Source organism: Hemibagrus wyckioides, linkage group LG06 (genome assembly GCF_019097595.1).
Source record: "Hemibagrus wyckioides isolate EC202008001 linkage group LG06, SWU_Hwy_1.0, whole genome shotgun sequence".
In the NCBI taxonomy this organism is placed as follows: Eukaryota; Metazoa; Chordata; class Actinopteri; order Siluriformes; family Bagridae; genus Hemibagrus; species Hemibagrus wyckioides.
Window position 1 is genome coordinate 36,211,172 of NC_080715.1, and position 13,139 is coordinate 36,224,310.

The 13,139-nt window shown below is 39.3% G+C and overlaps 1 protein-coding gene across 2 annotated transcripts in view; it reads right to left on the reverse strand.

Moving 5' to 3' along the window:
* fig4a (FIG4 phosphoinositide 5-phosphatase a) overlaps positions 1-7,885 on the reverse strand; it is a 53,912-nt gene extending 46,027 nt beyond the window's left edge. Inside the window, exons 1-5 of one of the 2 annotated variants that reach the window (XM_058392672.1) lie at positions 7,758-7,885; positions 7,454-7,563; positions 5,405-5,503; positions 3,442-3,565; positions 1,421-1,577 (exon numbers count right to left, since the gene is read on the reverse strand). In XM_058392672.1, the coding sequence (XP_058248655.1) occupies positions 1,421-1,577; positions 3,442-3,565; positions 5,405-5,503; positions 7,454-7,516 (443 nt within the window). In that variant the 5' untranslated portion in view covers positions 7,517-7,563; positions 7,758-7,885. Of the gene's footprint in view, positions 1-1,420; positions 1,578-3,441; positions 3,566-5,404; positions 5,504-7,453; positions 7,567-7,757 lie in introns of both variants that reach the window. The other variant, XM_058392671.1, reaches the window with a different exon arrangement.
* Between the last annotated feature and the right edge of the window lie 5,254 nt (positions 7,886-13,139).

Consider the following 13,139-nt stretch of genomic DNA (forward strand, 5'->3'; position numbering starts at 1 on the left):
ACAAGATCAGGTGATGTTCAACTGTCCAGTTTCTAGTTTGTTTGTTTGTTTCCTCATACTATTGTCTCTAAACTCTCAAGGCTGTTGCATATGAGACCACCAGATTCTAAAATACCGATCGGTCACGGAGATCATTTTTTTGATATTCAATTCAATTCAATTTATTTCGAAAGCGCTTTCAATAATGGACGTTGTCTCAAAGCAGCTTTACAGAAGAATCGAAACAGAGAAGAAAAAAAATATAACGTTTAAATTAAAGTTACTATTTTATCCATAACGAGCAAGCCTGAAGTGACGCTGGCAAGGAAACTCCCCGTAATGATATCAGGAAGAAACCTTGAGAGGAACCAGACTCAGAAGGGAACCTCATCTTATTTGGGTGACACTGGACAGTAAATAATGTAAATGTAACTAAATAATGTCCTTCTACAAGAGCAACCAAGAGAAACCATGAGAAACTATTAGGTCAGTGTAGTTCCCGAGTTCATTATAGACACTAATTCCTTGTTTTCGCAAGCTAACAGATGTAACGGCAGATCTGTGACGGTGTGAAAGTCCCCAAGTGGCTCTGTCCACGGCTGTCTCCTGGTCACAGGCTGTCCACACAGATCCTATGAACCTTCACTGAAGCTCTTGACTTGAATCTGCATGAATTAAATCATTACACAGTTGTTCCTATTAAAGTGGCCGGTGTGTGTATACTGCAAAGAAGTAGGTCAGTGCAAGAATAAGTTAAAGGGCTGGTGTACCGAGTCAGAGAGAGTGTGAATGAGGTTAGTGTGACACATGCTTGGCCAAGACGGCACGAGGCAACTGTTACACTGACACACACATACACACACACCACACAGAGTCAGATGCACTTAACTGTTTGTACTTGTCCTTATGTGTAATTAGGGCAAAAAAAAACTTGCACGTTTTTGTATGAAACTGACGTACAAACCTAAACACTCAGAGACAACACGCAACAGTGTGTGTGCGTGTGTGTGTGTCTAACCTTAAACGTATTAACTGGTAGGAGGATCGTGCAAAAAGTAGGGCAAAGGGAAAAGAAAAGTGGGATGGAAAGTGCTGCTGATTACATATTCAGCCTGATCTACTAAACGTCATGTCCGAAAATTGAGAAGATTTTTCATTAGATTGATTAATTTAGATTTTAAATTAGATTAATTCATTCTAATTGAATAAGAATTAGTGGGTTTTTTTGTGAACATTCACAAAATTGGGCTTCATTTGAATTGCCAGTGTGGAGTGAGTTTGGTTTTTGTATGCTGGATCAAACGGTTAATAATTTGTTCCTTCAGTCAAGGGCAAAATGGATTATTATTATCATTGTTATTATTTTTCACTAATACTTATTCATTTTTTTCCATGTTTTTTTTTCATTAATGGCAAATATAAAACCTAGACATAAACTAACCTGGCTTCATCAGGATGTGTGACTCTGACTGAGTCGTTAGGGATGTATATCATGTTGGTGTCTTCAATTTTATAGATGGAGTGACCCCCGATGTCGGCCATCTTGCGTCGCTTGGTGATCAGAATGATGTAGTAGCCTTCCATGAAACGGACAAAGCCTAGAAGAGGACGGAGGAATATCTTATTAATCGATAAGACATTTTAGATATTGTTAGCTGTTATATAGCTCCTGCAACACTGCTGTGATTATGGCATGAAAACAGTTTAAAAACAAAGCAGCACATTTAAGCAGGAAAGGATCGTCATCTAAACTAGTTTTTTTTCCAGATAACTATTACTTTGTTTCCGAAAATTTAACCAGAAATTTTGCTTTGGATCATTTTAAATATTGGGTAAAGCCAGGCAGGAGGAATGCTGTTAGCTAGATGGTACATCCTGAAGAGTCAATAGCCTGCTAATGTAAAATACATCATTCAAATAGCTAGAAGTAGCTACTTAAATATAAATGATGTCACCAAGCAGACTCAGAGGGAGTGGATGCAAATGCAGAGCAATTTATTAGCACCAAAAAGTCAAAAACTAAAAAAAGTTTTAACATTGTTGGAAGTTTCTGACATGACATATATTAGTCACGAAGAAACAGGAGTCATGAAGTTACACGAGGACATTTGCTCATCATGACTAACCAAAAGTGGTACATTACAGTGTTTACTGTTCAGAAAATAAGCAAAATCTTGCTATTATATGTTCCAGGCCAATTATAGGCTACCTGATCAAAATGACAGAAAGGAAATGCACACACTCACACACAAAAAAAAGCTAGAAATAGGTCAATAATCCAGCGTTTCACGCCAAACACTGGACTAGCCCTGTTACGCTTGTGCGTCATTTGTAGCCTAATCCTTTTCTCCCTCTTCAGGTAAGTTGTTCAATACCATTGTAGGGTTGCATAAGAGGAGTAATTGCGATAGGAGGCAAAGCCGAGGATGAGAGCGTCGTGTAATCGTCTTCATCGCACGAACAGTCAACAATGTAATCTATGTGGGTCAAGAATTGAGCAGTAATCATCCGTCTCCGTCGCTCTTACGGTGTCATGCCGGAAAAAAAAATTGTCTAGAAAGTTGTAGACCGCATCTTTCTCTCTTTAAAATTTCTTACTTTGGAAGATCACTTTAAATCATTTCGTTTAAACCGTATGATCCACAGATGTGTGACACGAGTCGGAAAATAGCTACAGCTAAAGGCTATCCTAAGTAAATTAATGTAGTAGTAGTAATAATAATTATAATATTTATAATAAACAGCAGGCACCGCACTGAAGCAGGAAAGGCTCGTCGTCTCTACTAGCTATTCGTTTTCGTGTAGCTAATACTTTGTGTTAATACGTTAAAACCGCTTGCTTTTCGATCGTTTTTTTAAAAAGAGATCTCACAAACACCGTTAGCCTCGCTAGATAGCATGCTAGAGTAAAATACATCATCTGTATAGCTAGCTGTAGCTACTTAAAAATAAATGACGTGTAAAGAACGTATTTGTAACAAAGCTTGTTTGCTGTGACTGGTAATCATTTTGACTGCAGTTATATTCCGTATAATAAATCCGGTGAGCTAACAGCTAGTTTCTACTGACACGAAAACAAAATACAGTTAACAAAAGTATTAGAAAAAGGCAAATCAAACGAAAACAAACATTACAGTCTGAACGAAGCACATATCAACTATGGTAACTCCCTAGCAACTCCACTGCAAATATACCGAGTGGTTTTATAGCACGGCCTGGTCTATTCCCATGACTTCATTTCTAATCCTTTATTTCTAGTCTGATTGCCGTGACCCTCGAGTTCGACTTGACATTTCCACCCGAAGGAGCGAGAACAAATCATTGATGAGAAATTTGTCAAAACCTCTCAACTCACACAAAGCAGTCTGAATGCGTCCTTGTTTCTTGTGCATAAAAAATGACGAGCCTGAAATGCTCATAAAATCATTATTTTATTTCAGTATTTTTAAAACAGCACCTTACCTACAATTCCAAAGGCATTCACAGCCCTGGAAAGCCCAGAGGAACCTTTCTGTCCAATCTTTGTGCGGTTTCCTAAGTCCAGCCTCCCCAAAAGCTCTCGGACTTCCTGCTGACTATATACATGCTGAACACGGACACAAGAACACACAAGACATGAAAGAAAACCAGAGGTCAGATATATGAAAGGCATTTATATACATTTATACATACTTTATGAATTATGGATAAGCACCATGGAGTGATGTGAAATACCTGGATACCTTTTTGTCAGTGGTACACTACATTGCCAAAAGTTTTGGGACACCCTTCCAAATCATTGAATTCAGGTGTTGTTTTTCAGTGGTTAGGCTTGGCCCCTTTGTTCCAGTGAAAGGAACTCTTAATGCTTCAGCATACCAAGACATTTTGGACAATTTCATGCTCCCATCTTTATGGGAACAGTTTGGGGATGACCCCTTCCTGTTCCAACATGACTGTACACCATTGTACAAAGCAAGGTCCATAAAGACATGGATGAGTGAGTTTGGTTTGGAGGATCTTAGAGGCCAAGCTCAACCTTTGAATTCAATGATTTGAAGGAGTGTCCCAAAACATTTAGCAATATAGTGTATCACTTGATCATGGACTAAGAACAGTCTCGAAGGAAATATATCAAGAAAAGCCAAAGACAAAAAAAAAATTTTGTTTGCTTTTAAGTGTTTCAAGGAGAGGCAGGTTTTTAGACGGTGTTTGATAAACAGCCAGTGTCTCAGCTGTTCGGACATCTAGAGAAACTTCACTCCACCACTCAGCTGCCAGAAGAGAGAAAAAGTGTACCTTGATGTGAACCGTCATTGTACCCTAAGAGATGGTGGGACAAGTCAAGCAGTGCTGGACGATTTATGAGGGAGCTTTCGAGGTAAGTGGACCGTTTTTGGTTTTGTAGGCAAGCATCAGTGTTTTAAATCTGATGCAGGACGCTACAGGAAGCCAGTGTAGGGAGCAACATGGACTTTCTGTTAAGTTTATTAGTCATCTATGGATGTGTCTGGGTCAGAATCAGCTCCAAATAAGGTTATTATTCATTTAATCAGGCTATGATTGTTGCCAAAAATACATGATTTGTGATGCAACCTGCTGAGTTTTACTACCTTTTTTTGAGCTGCTGAAATTTCCAGCACAAGATTTTTCTTTTAAAGTCTTACCAATGACGACACATATGTTATTTGGTTGTTGTTGTTTTTTCAGCTGCTCCCTGTTGGGGTCACCACAGCAGATCATTTTTTGATCTGGCACAGGTTTTACACCGGATTCCCCTCCTGAAGCAACCCTATCATTTAATCCAGGCTTGGGACCGGCATTGAGATTTAACTCTTCAGTGGCTGAGTTAATGCCCTGCCTGGGAATCGAACCCAGTCAGCATCAACGAGAGCGCTGGATCCTGCTGCTGGACCACCAGAAGGCTGAAGACACATATGAAACTAATTTCTCTAATAGCTGTACCCGTGTTCCTCACACGTGATTCAAAGCAGGCTGAACGTGTGCTGTGAAAATACATCCTGGCCCAAACCTGCGATCATTTGGAAAAATTCCACAGAATACTGCAGAGTTTTGCTTGAAATTAATTTGATTTAATTTCAGCAATCAGGAAATGCTGATGGGATTAAGATGGTCAGAGGTGATGCAAGGACATATCTTCGGCTTGGAGAGGATTCAAACATCAGATGCACAAGAAAAAGTCCTGAAGCAAGAAGAACAAAGCCTGGGGTTCTCAGCACATCTGAAGGTCAGATGAGATGAAATAAAGCTGGACTTATGATACCGACTCATTCAGAATCGATTCCTGGTTTATGAATCGTGTGACTGTCCCAAAACAGTCGCTGAAGATTGCTCTCGGCTTCAGGGTTGGGGGTCGGGGTTGATATGTGGGCACGTTTAGTGTTGCTTGTCAGGAAAGATTACTTCTAAACAAGAAGATACTCACTTTGTCATCAATAATCACCAGATCTCGTGGTTCAGTTCGGTCGATCTTCAGGACACGGTGTTTGGTTTGAGCGTTATTACTCCCTACGAGAAAATATCTCTGCAAAAAAAAGATAGAAAAAAGCTTTATTGATAGTACATGTAGTTTAATCATGTGAATATTTATATAATAATGAATGGGAGGGAAAGACGGAAAGATTACTTTATGCTGTATAATAACATTATAAGGCTTGGAGTCTGATCTCATGCTTCTGCTTACTTGCAATAACACACACAGCATCTTAAATTGTATTTTGTCGATGCAATGTTACTGGTCCTTGAACAATGAATAATAGCGCTGTAATCCTACAGCACTGCCTGGCTGACATGTTCCGTACAGCCAGTCCTATTAAACAGAGGCTGTATCACATTTTTCAGCATTAATCTCACACAATGCAGCATGACTCAAACAGCACTATACTGTCTGTTTGGCCGGCTGGCTGGCTTCCTGACTCACACAGATACATATTGACAGCTTTTTCTGCATCGGTGCTAAAAGGCTGACAGGGAAGCAACGCTACAAAGCTACAAGTATAGTGATCCCACTTTTATCCATTTTTTAAAACAAAGACCATACTGATTACAAGCGATACATAAGATAAATAGATTTCAACTCAGCTTTTCACATTCTCTGTTAAGAAATGTAAGAATAATATTGTCTCATTTCTCCAGACAGAACCGGTACACCAATCAGGCATAACATTCTGAGCACTGAGAGGTGACGTGAATAACACTGATTATCTCCTCATCATGGCACCTGTTAGTGGGTGGGATATATTAGACAGCAAGTGAACATTTTATCCTCAAAGTTGATGTTAGAAGCAGGAAAAATGGGCAAGCATAAGGATTTGAGCGAGTTTGACGAAGAGCCAAATTGTGACGGCTAGACGACTGGATCAGAACATCTCCAAAACTGCAGCTCTTGTGGGGTGTTCCGGGTCTGCAGTGGTCAGTATCTATCAAAAGTATCAGGATCTGCTGCTAACATCTTGGTGCCAGATACCACAGAACACCTTCAGGGATCTAGTGGAGTCCATGCCTCGATGGATATACCTCCAAATGTAATGCTGTTCATTATAGCCGTGAAGTTTTCAAGATTTCAAAGTGCATCCAGAAAGTCTGCCTTTTTTAGGGTGGTTTTGGAGTACAATCAAATGCTTGAGGTTGAAATGTAAACACTACACTGCTTTAAGTACAAGTAAAAAAAGGGTTCAAACTGGTTATGTGCAAGCTTTATCATACAGTAGAATCAAATGTACCAGCGTTTGGAAACAACTACACAATCCGACCGAAAGTATGCGGACACCTGACCATTACATACGTATGCACTTGCTCCAGATTTAGTTATAACATGAACTTTACACTACATTGCTTCAAGCATAAGTAAGAAAAGGGTTCAAACTGATCATGTGCAGGCTTTATGATACCGCAGAACGTACCTTAAATGTACCAGCGTTTTGAAACAACTGCACTAAATGACCGAATGTTTGTGGACACCTGACCATCACATCTGTATGCACTCGCTCCATGTTTAATTATAACAAGCCCCAATCTTCAGGGAAGGCTTTCGACTAGATTTTTGAGTATGACTGTGAGGATTTGTTAGTATTATTATGTACAGTCAGTGTTCCAGGTGATCATGATAGGGTTGAGATCAGGGCTCGGTGGAGAACACTGGACGACTTCTAGTCCATGTCTTAATGGAGCTCGCTGGGTCACATTTAGGTACCGCAAGGTAATTCTTCAGCATGTAAAAAGACATATAACCGTGCGCTTCAAGCTTTGAGGAAGACCCAAGTAAGATATTTGAGTGATAATTAAGTGGTGTCCAGATACTTTTGGTCATACCGTGTAAAAGGAATTAAGAAGGTATAAATGAGCAGCTCGACAGCGCCATCTAGTGTCGCTGGTGTGAAGCGGTCAGGAAGAGGACAAACTCGCATTTTAAAATCAATAATATTTAATAAAAAACATGGAGATTATATAAAATAAAAGTATTAGTGGTACATACAGCTCTGGTCTCGTACAGGACTAGTTTCTGAGCTCCGCTGATCACAGGAGCTGTCAGAGGCATGGTGATGATGCTGGAGCAATACAGCAAAACACACTGATCCAAACAACCTGCTGAAACAGAATAGATATAGAAATATAAATAAACTACAGACATGAATCTAAAATAATATCTGATGATATTTTTAGGAGTTGAGATTAAAACGACAATCAGTTTAAACTGCCTTCATCTAACCAGCGTGCAAACTAAGAGCGATTGATAATATTAAATACAGCGTGCACATTGGATATTATATTTAACTTACAAGAAAAAACTAAAGTTTGATTTTTTAATACTGTTGTTATTATTCCATTTTGCACATGAAGAGAGGAAGAAACCGTGGTTATGTCCGTCCAAAAGAAATAATAATAACTTCCGGTCAAGTGACAAGAACTTCAGCTGATACGGAAACCCAGCAGGGACAAAAAGAACCTCTGCGGGGGAAAAACGCAAAATGCCAAGTACCGTTGATTTATATAGTAATGTTTTTTTCTCCGTCATATTTGTGAAGAAAATCGCACTATTATTATTATTATTATTATTATTATTATTATTATTATTATTATTATTATTATTATTGAAATGTCATTGGTCAGAAAGTGTTTTCGTTAATTCTGACGGCTCGGAAAGTAGTTCCGGCTGTTAACGTGAATTAAAATTTTATATAAATGCGCTTATATCAATGCGCATTAAAATTTGATATCAGTGCGCTTGTTCTAATATGTTATTGTTTCTACAATAACAACTCACATCAACACAGGGGCCTAAGGGAAAGGGGATAGAGAGGGGGGAGATGGGGGGGAGAGAGACAGAAAGAGGGGGGGGGGGCTGGTGAAAGGAATGTCTATTTATCACAGCTATAAGTGAGAACTAACTGGGGTCGGTGGTAGCTCTGAAGTGTTTAAGGTAGCTGATCAGAAGATCAGGGTTCAAGCCCCAGCACTGCCAAGCTACCACCGTTGGGCCCTTGAGCAAGGCCCCCAACCCACCCTGCTCCAGGGGCGCTGCATCATGTCTGACCCTGTGATCTGACCCCAAAAACCTCCAAGAATTGGATATGTGAAGGAAGAATTTCACTGTGCAGTAAAGTATATGTGACAAATAGAGGCTACTTAACTTGTCTCTCAGCTGTTCTACAGCATTAAATCACACTATAAACCATTAAAATCACTCATTAATAAATCAAATTGTTGAGGTGTGAGCAGAACGACACACTCCGGACAGTGTTATTGTATGAAAGTCTGGTGTGGATACCGTGAGACTGGTGAAACTGGTGAGATGTGATGGTGCAGCTACACAGCAATTTTTCGGACACCTTTTTATCATACAGGCCTTAACGTTTTCAGCAATCTGTGCTTCAGTAGCTCTTCAGCGACATTGGATCAGACGGACTAACCTTCACTCCCCTTGTGGATCAGCCTTGAGAGCCCGTGACTCACCGGTTGTCCTTTCTTCGAGTATGTATTAATTACTGCATACCAGGAACACCTCACAGGACCTGCTGTTTTGGCCCAATTGTATAGCTATAATGCCCATTAAAAAGAAAATACTGTTTGTGAATGTGGTGCGTAAAATGATGTAGTGCAAGTTTGTTATAATAACAAGGGCATTGTCGCATGTAAAAGCAAGCTTCTGTTGTTTATTCACATTTCTAAATGAAATGTAAAAGGTAAAATTCCATATCTGGGCCATCATCAATATTCAAATAACACAGAAATAAAGGTGTAAATGACCTGTGGCTGCCAAAGAGATTTTAGGGTTACTGTTCAGTTCTACAAATAACTTAAGAATGTTTGTGAACCCGAATGAATATATATATATATATATATACAGTGAGGGAAAAAATTATTTGACCCCCTGCTGATTTTGTACGTTTGCCCACTGACAAAGAAATGATCAGTCTGTAATTTTAATGTAGGTTTATCTGAACAGTGAGAGACAGAATAACAACAAAAAAATCCAGAAAAACACATTTCAAAAAAGTTATATTTGTATTTTATTGAGTGAAATAAGTATTTGACCCCTTTACAAAACATGACTTAGTACTTGGTGGCAAACCCTTGTTGGCAATCACAGACGTCAGACATTTCTTGTAGTTGGCCACCAGGTTTGCACACATCTCACATCTCAAGGAATTTGGGCCCACTCCTCTTTGCATCCACGACCCATTTTCAGTGCCCTGGCTGAGGGAAGGAGGTTCTCACTCAAGATTTGATGGTACATGGCTCCGTCTATCGTCCCTTTGATGCGGTGCGGTTGTCCTGTGCCCTTAGCAGAAAAAGACCCCCAAAGCATAATGTTTCCACCTCCATGTTTGACGGTGGGGATGGTCTTCTTGGAGTCATAGGCAGCATTCCTCCTCCTCCAAACACGGCGAGTTGAGTTGATGCCAAAGAGCCGGATTTTGGTCTCATTTGACCACATGACCTCTGAATCATTCAGATGTTCACTGGCAAACATCAGATGGGCAAGTGTCAGTGGGCAAATGTACAAAATCAGCAGGGGATCAAATAATTTTTTCCCTCACTGTATATATATATATATATATATATATATATATATATATATATATATATATATATATATATATATATAAATTATAGACTGATGTATAAAAACAAATAGTCAGATTCATGCTTTGGCTGTGAAAATTTGTTATGCATCTTGAAAGCCTCTAGATGTCATTGTCGATGAAGGCACCAGCAGCACCACCAGTGGATGTTGGTAGTGCTTGCGGTCTTGACCTCAGCACAATTGCAGCACCGGTCATCTTTTTGAAGCTTAATAGGAATAAATTTAATCTTAATAGCAACTAGATCTAACTATACTATCTCTGATTACTTATAACAGCTTCTTTTTTCCAAATGTATGGATCAGGCAGGTCTAACACCAGGCCTCTCTATACAGAAAAGAAGTGGTGATAAATTCGAATGATGATTTGCTTGAAAGATTGAGAGAAAGAGAGCTAAAGGTGGGCAGACAGAGGCTACACCAAACAGAGGGACACCAAGGAGGTTTTAACCAGTTCCTCACCGCTATGTATCTTGGCTGTTATTTTGACAGCATTATCACTGCTGGAGAGATAAGCTGTCTAAGAAATCGGCATGGCGCCGCCGTGTCCCTCCCCCGGTCAGACAGGCATCCCGGAGTGGAGAGGGGGCTCACAGGGAGCTGGGTTTGTGTTGGCAAGACCTCAGGGTCTGGGAAGCATTGCACTTTCTCCTGTTCGGCCTAAACAACTGAGTTTTGACACGCCTTACCAAATCTTTTTTTTCTGTCCTATCTTTGGGTTTCTTCTTGATCTTCTCTGGCTGCACTGATGTCATGGCTGTAGCTGAACCTCTACACATTTAACGTCCCGATCGAGGCCAAGACTCTACAATCATTTGTCGTGATTTTAGAGTAAAAGAAAAGGAAAAGGGGGAGTGTGTGTGTGTGTGTGTGTGTTTAAGGATGAGACAGGCAAGATGCATTGTGATCAGTATTAAAAACCTTAGCCTGGTACTCTTTAAACTTTTGACTCTTTGCACCGTAATGCCTTCAAGATGTTTTTCCTCATATCATATACCGGAGCAGTTCCTGTTTTCAGGCTGAAGTCTGAAGCCTTGTTCTAGACCATTGGTACAACACATGTAGCTTTAGCTGCTCTGGTTGCCAAATATTCTATGAGGGTTTTTTACGGTGAACCTTCCATCAGGGGGAAAAAAACGCAGCATGTCGCCATGAGAAGAAGAGTAGTTCAGGATTATTAGTATAGGATCAAAGCCCTTATATAAGAGACACACCAAGCAGTTTATATCCTTCCAAGTGAAGCATCCAGGGTTGGAAAGGAGGGGTAGGATGGAAGATGGAACAAGATTTGTATAAGCATTAAAATAAGGTCAACGATATAAAAAGAGCAGGGAGAATGAAAAACGAGAACGTTCAGGATGCATTTTTTTTATCCTGTGGAAAATTCCATGGTGTCTTCTTCACCTCATGGTGAAACATCTCCGAGTTAATCTTCAGCGCTCGATACCACGGACCGACCAAGCAGATACGTGACGCTTAACCCTGAAACTCATCAAAATAATTTCACGCCAACGTCAGTGAGGAAAAGCTTAGACTACTGTCCTAGATAAGGTCAAGTACATCGGGGCATGAAATCAAAACAAGCTGAAATGGCATTTAAGGATGAATCGGAAACAAGATATAACAGGCGACCTTAACAGGCAGACGCTTAGGCTGGAAATGTCAAAAAATCACGTTTTGATCTGAATAAGATATTAAAACGATGGATTCCTGGATTCAATGATACCTGAAGGACAAAGCGATCACAGTAGTGATAAAAAAAAAACCCTACTGCTAGACAAAAAAGGCTGTGTCTCAATAAGCTCCCTACAATCTGTATTTCATGCACACGAGCTTGTGCACTGCTAAGCACCCTGGTTTACTACATATTGGGACGTTGATTATTATTTCTGGTGACATGACTGCCCCTACAACCCAAATATATCAGTTTTCTATGTGGAAGCTTAATTGTTTCATCATGGTACTTCAAGCAGTTTTGTAGGCTTGCTAGTGGATTTTTTTTTTTTTGGTTTTAATATTTTTGTTGAATGTTTAATATACATATACAAAACATTTAACAAACCCCTAGCCCTATACCAACAAAACCCTAGAGCAGCGTTCATGCTGTCCATTAAATCCTATAAGAATTACAGGTGTTGTTAAAATAAAAAATAATACATATTTACAAATAAATAAAAATAAATACATTTTAAAAAGTGGGGGGATCAATAATTATCTAAAATAGTCAACATAACCAATGAAGGATTTTTTTAAATAATTTAAAAGACGTTACTCAAACAAACTTTATACTGAACATCAAATCAAGTTAAAAATCTTTCATTATTCATTACCTACAACAGTAATAACAAGCTATTTACATTATATTGAACATAGTGAGCGTCGAAGCTCCCTGGGATTTTGCAGTGCATGATAGGATTTTTTTAAGGGGCAAACGTTCAAGTGCATTGGAAGGATTGAGACGAGAGAGAGAGAGAGACAGAGACAGAGACACAGAGACAGAGGAAGGGGGGAGACAGAGAGAGAGAGAGAGAGAGAGAGAGAGAGAGTAAAAATAACAGCCCTTAAAATGGCCGACTACCTGATCAGTACCCTGCATAGTGAACTAGGGAGCTGATTGAGACACAGCCAAAAACTATGTTAAAAGAGAAATTTGATCTAAATGATTCTTGTTCTTTGTTCCTCCTCACGTTTGTTAGGCTTGACTTGACATTTTAGTTCATAAAAAGCATCTCGATCACAGAAATCCTTTTAATACAATAATTCACATGAAATAAAATGACTTATTTCCAGTTATAATTATACAGACAGAGAACAACAGTTCTCAGTCAGTTCTATCATTTCTACAGGACAGTAAAGATGTTTAAGTATGTGTGTGTGTGTGTGTGTGTGTGTGTGTGTGTGTGTGTACCAAATTTCCCCACAAGAATAGGAATATCTGACCTTGGCTGGTTCCCATGAGAACAACTGTTTTTTTTCCTCTTTTTTTAAATAGAAACTGCAGCTTTTTAAATTTTTTAATAAATAATTAAATAAATAAACGTTAGGTTTAGTAAGGTCCAGGTTTGATTTAGCATTA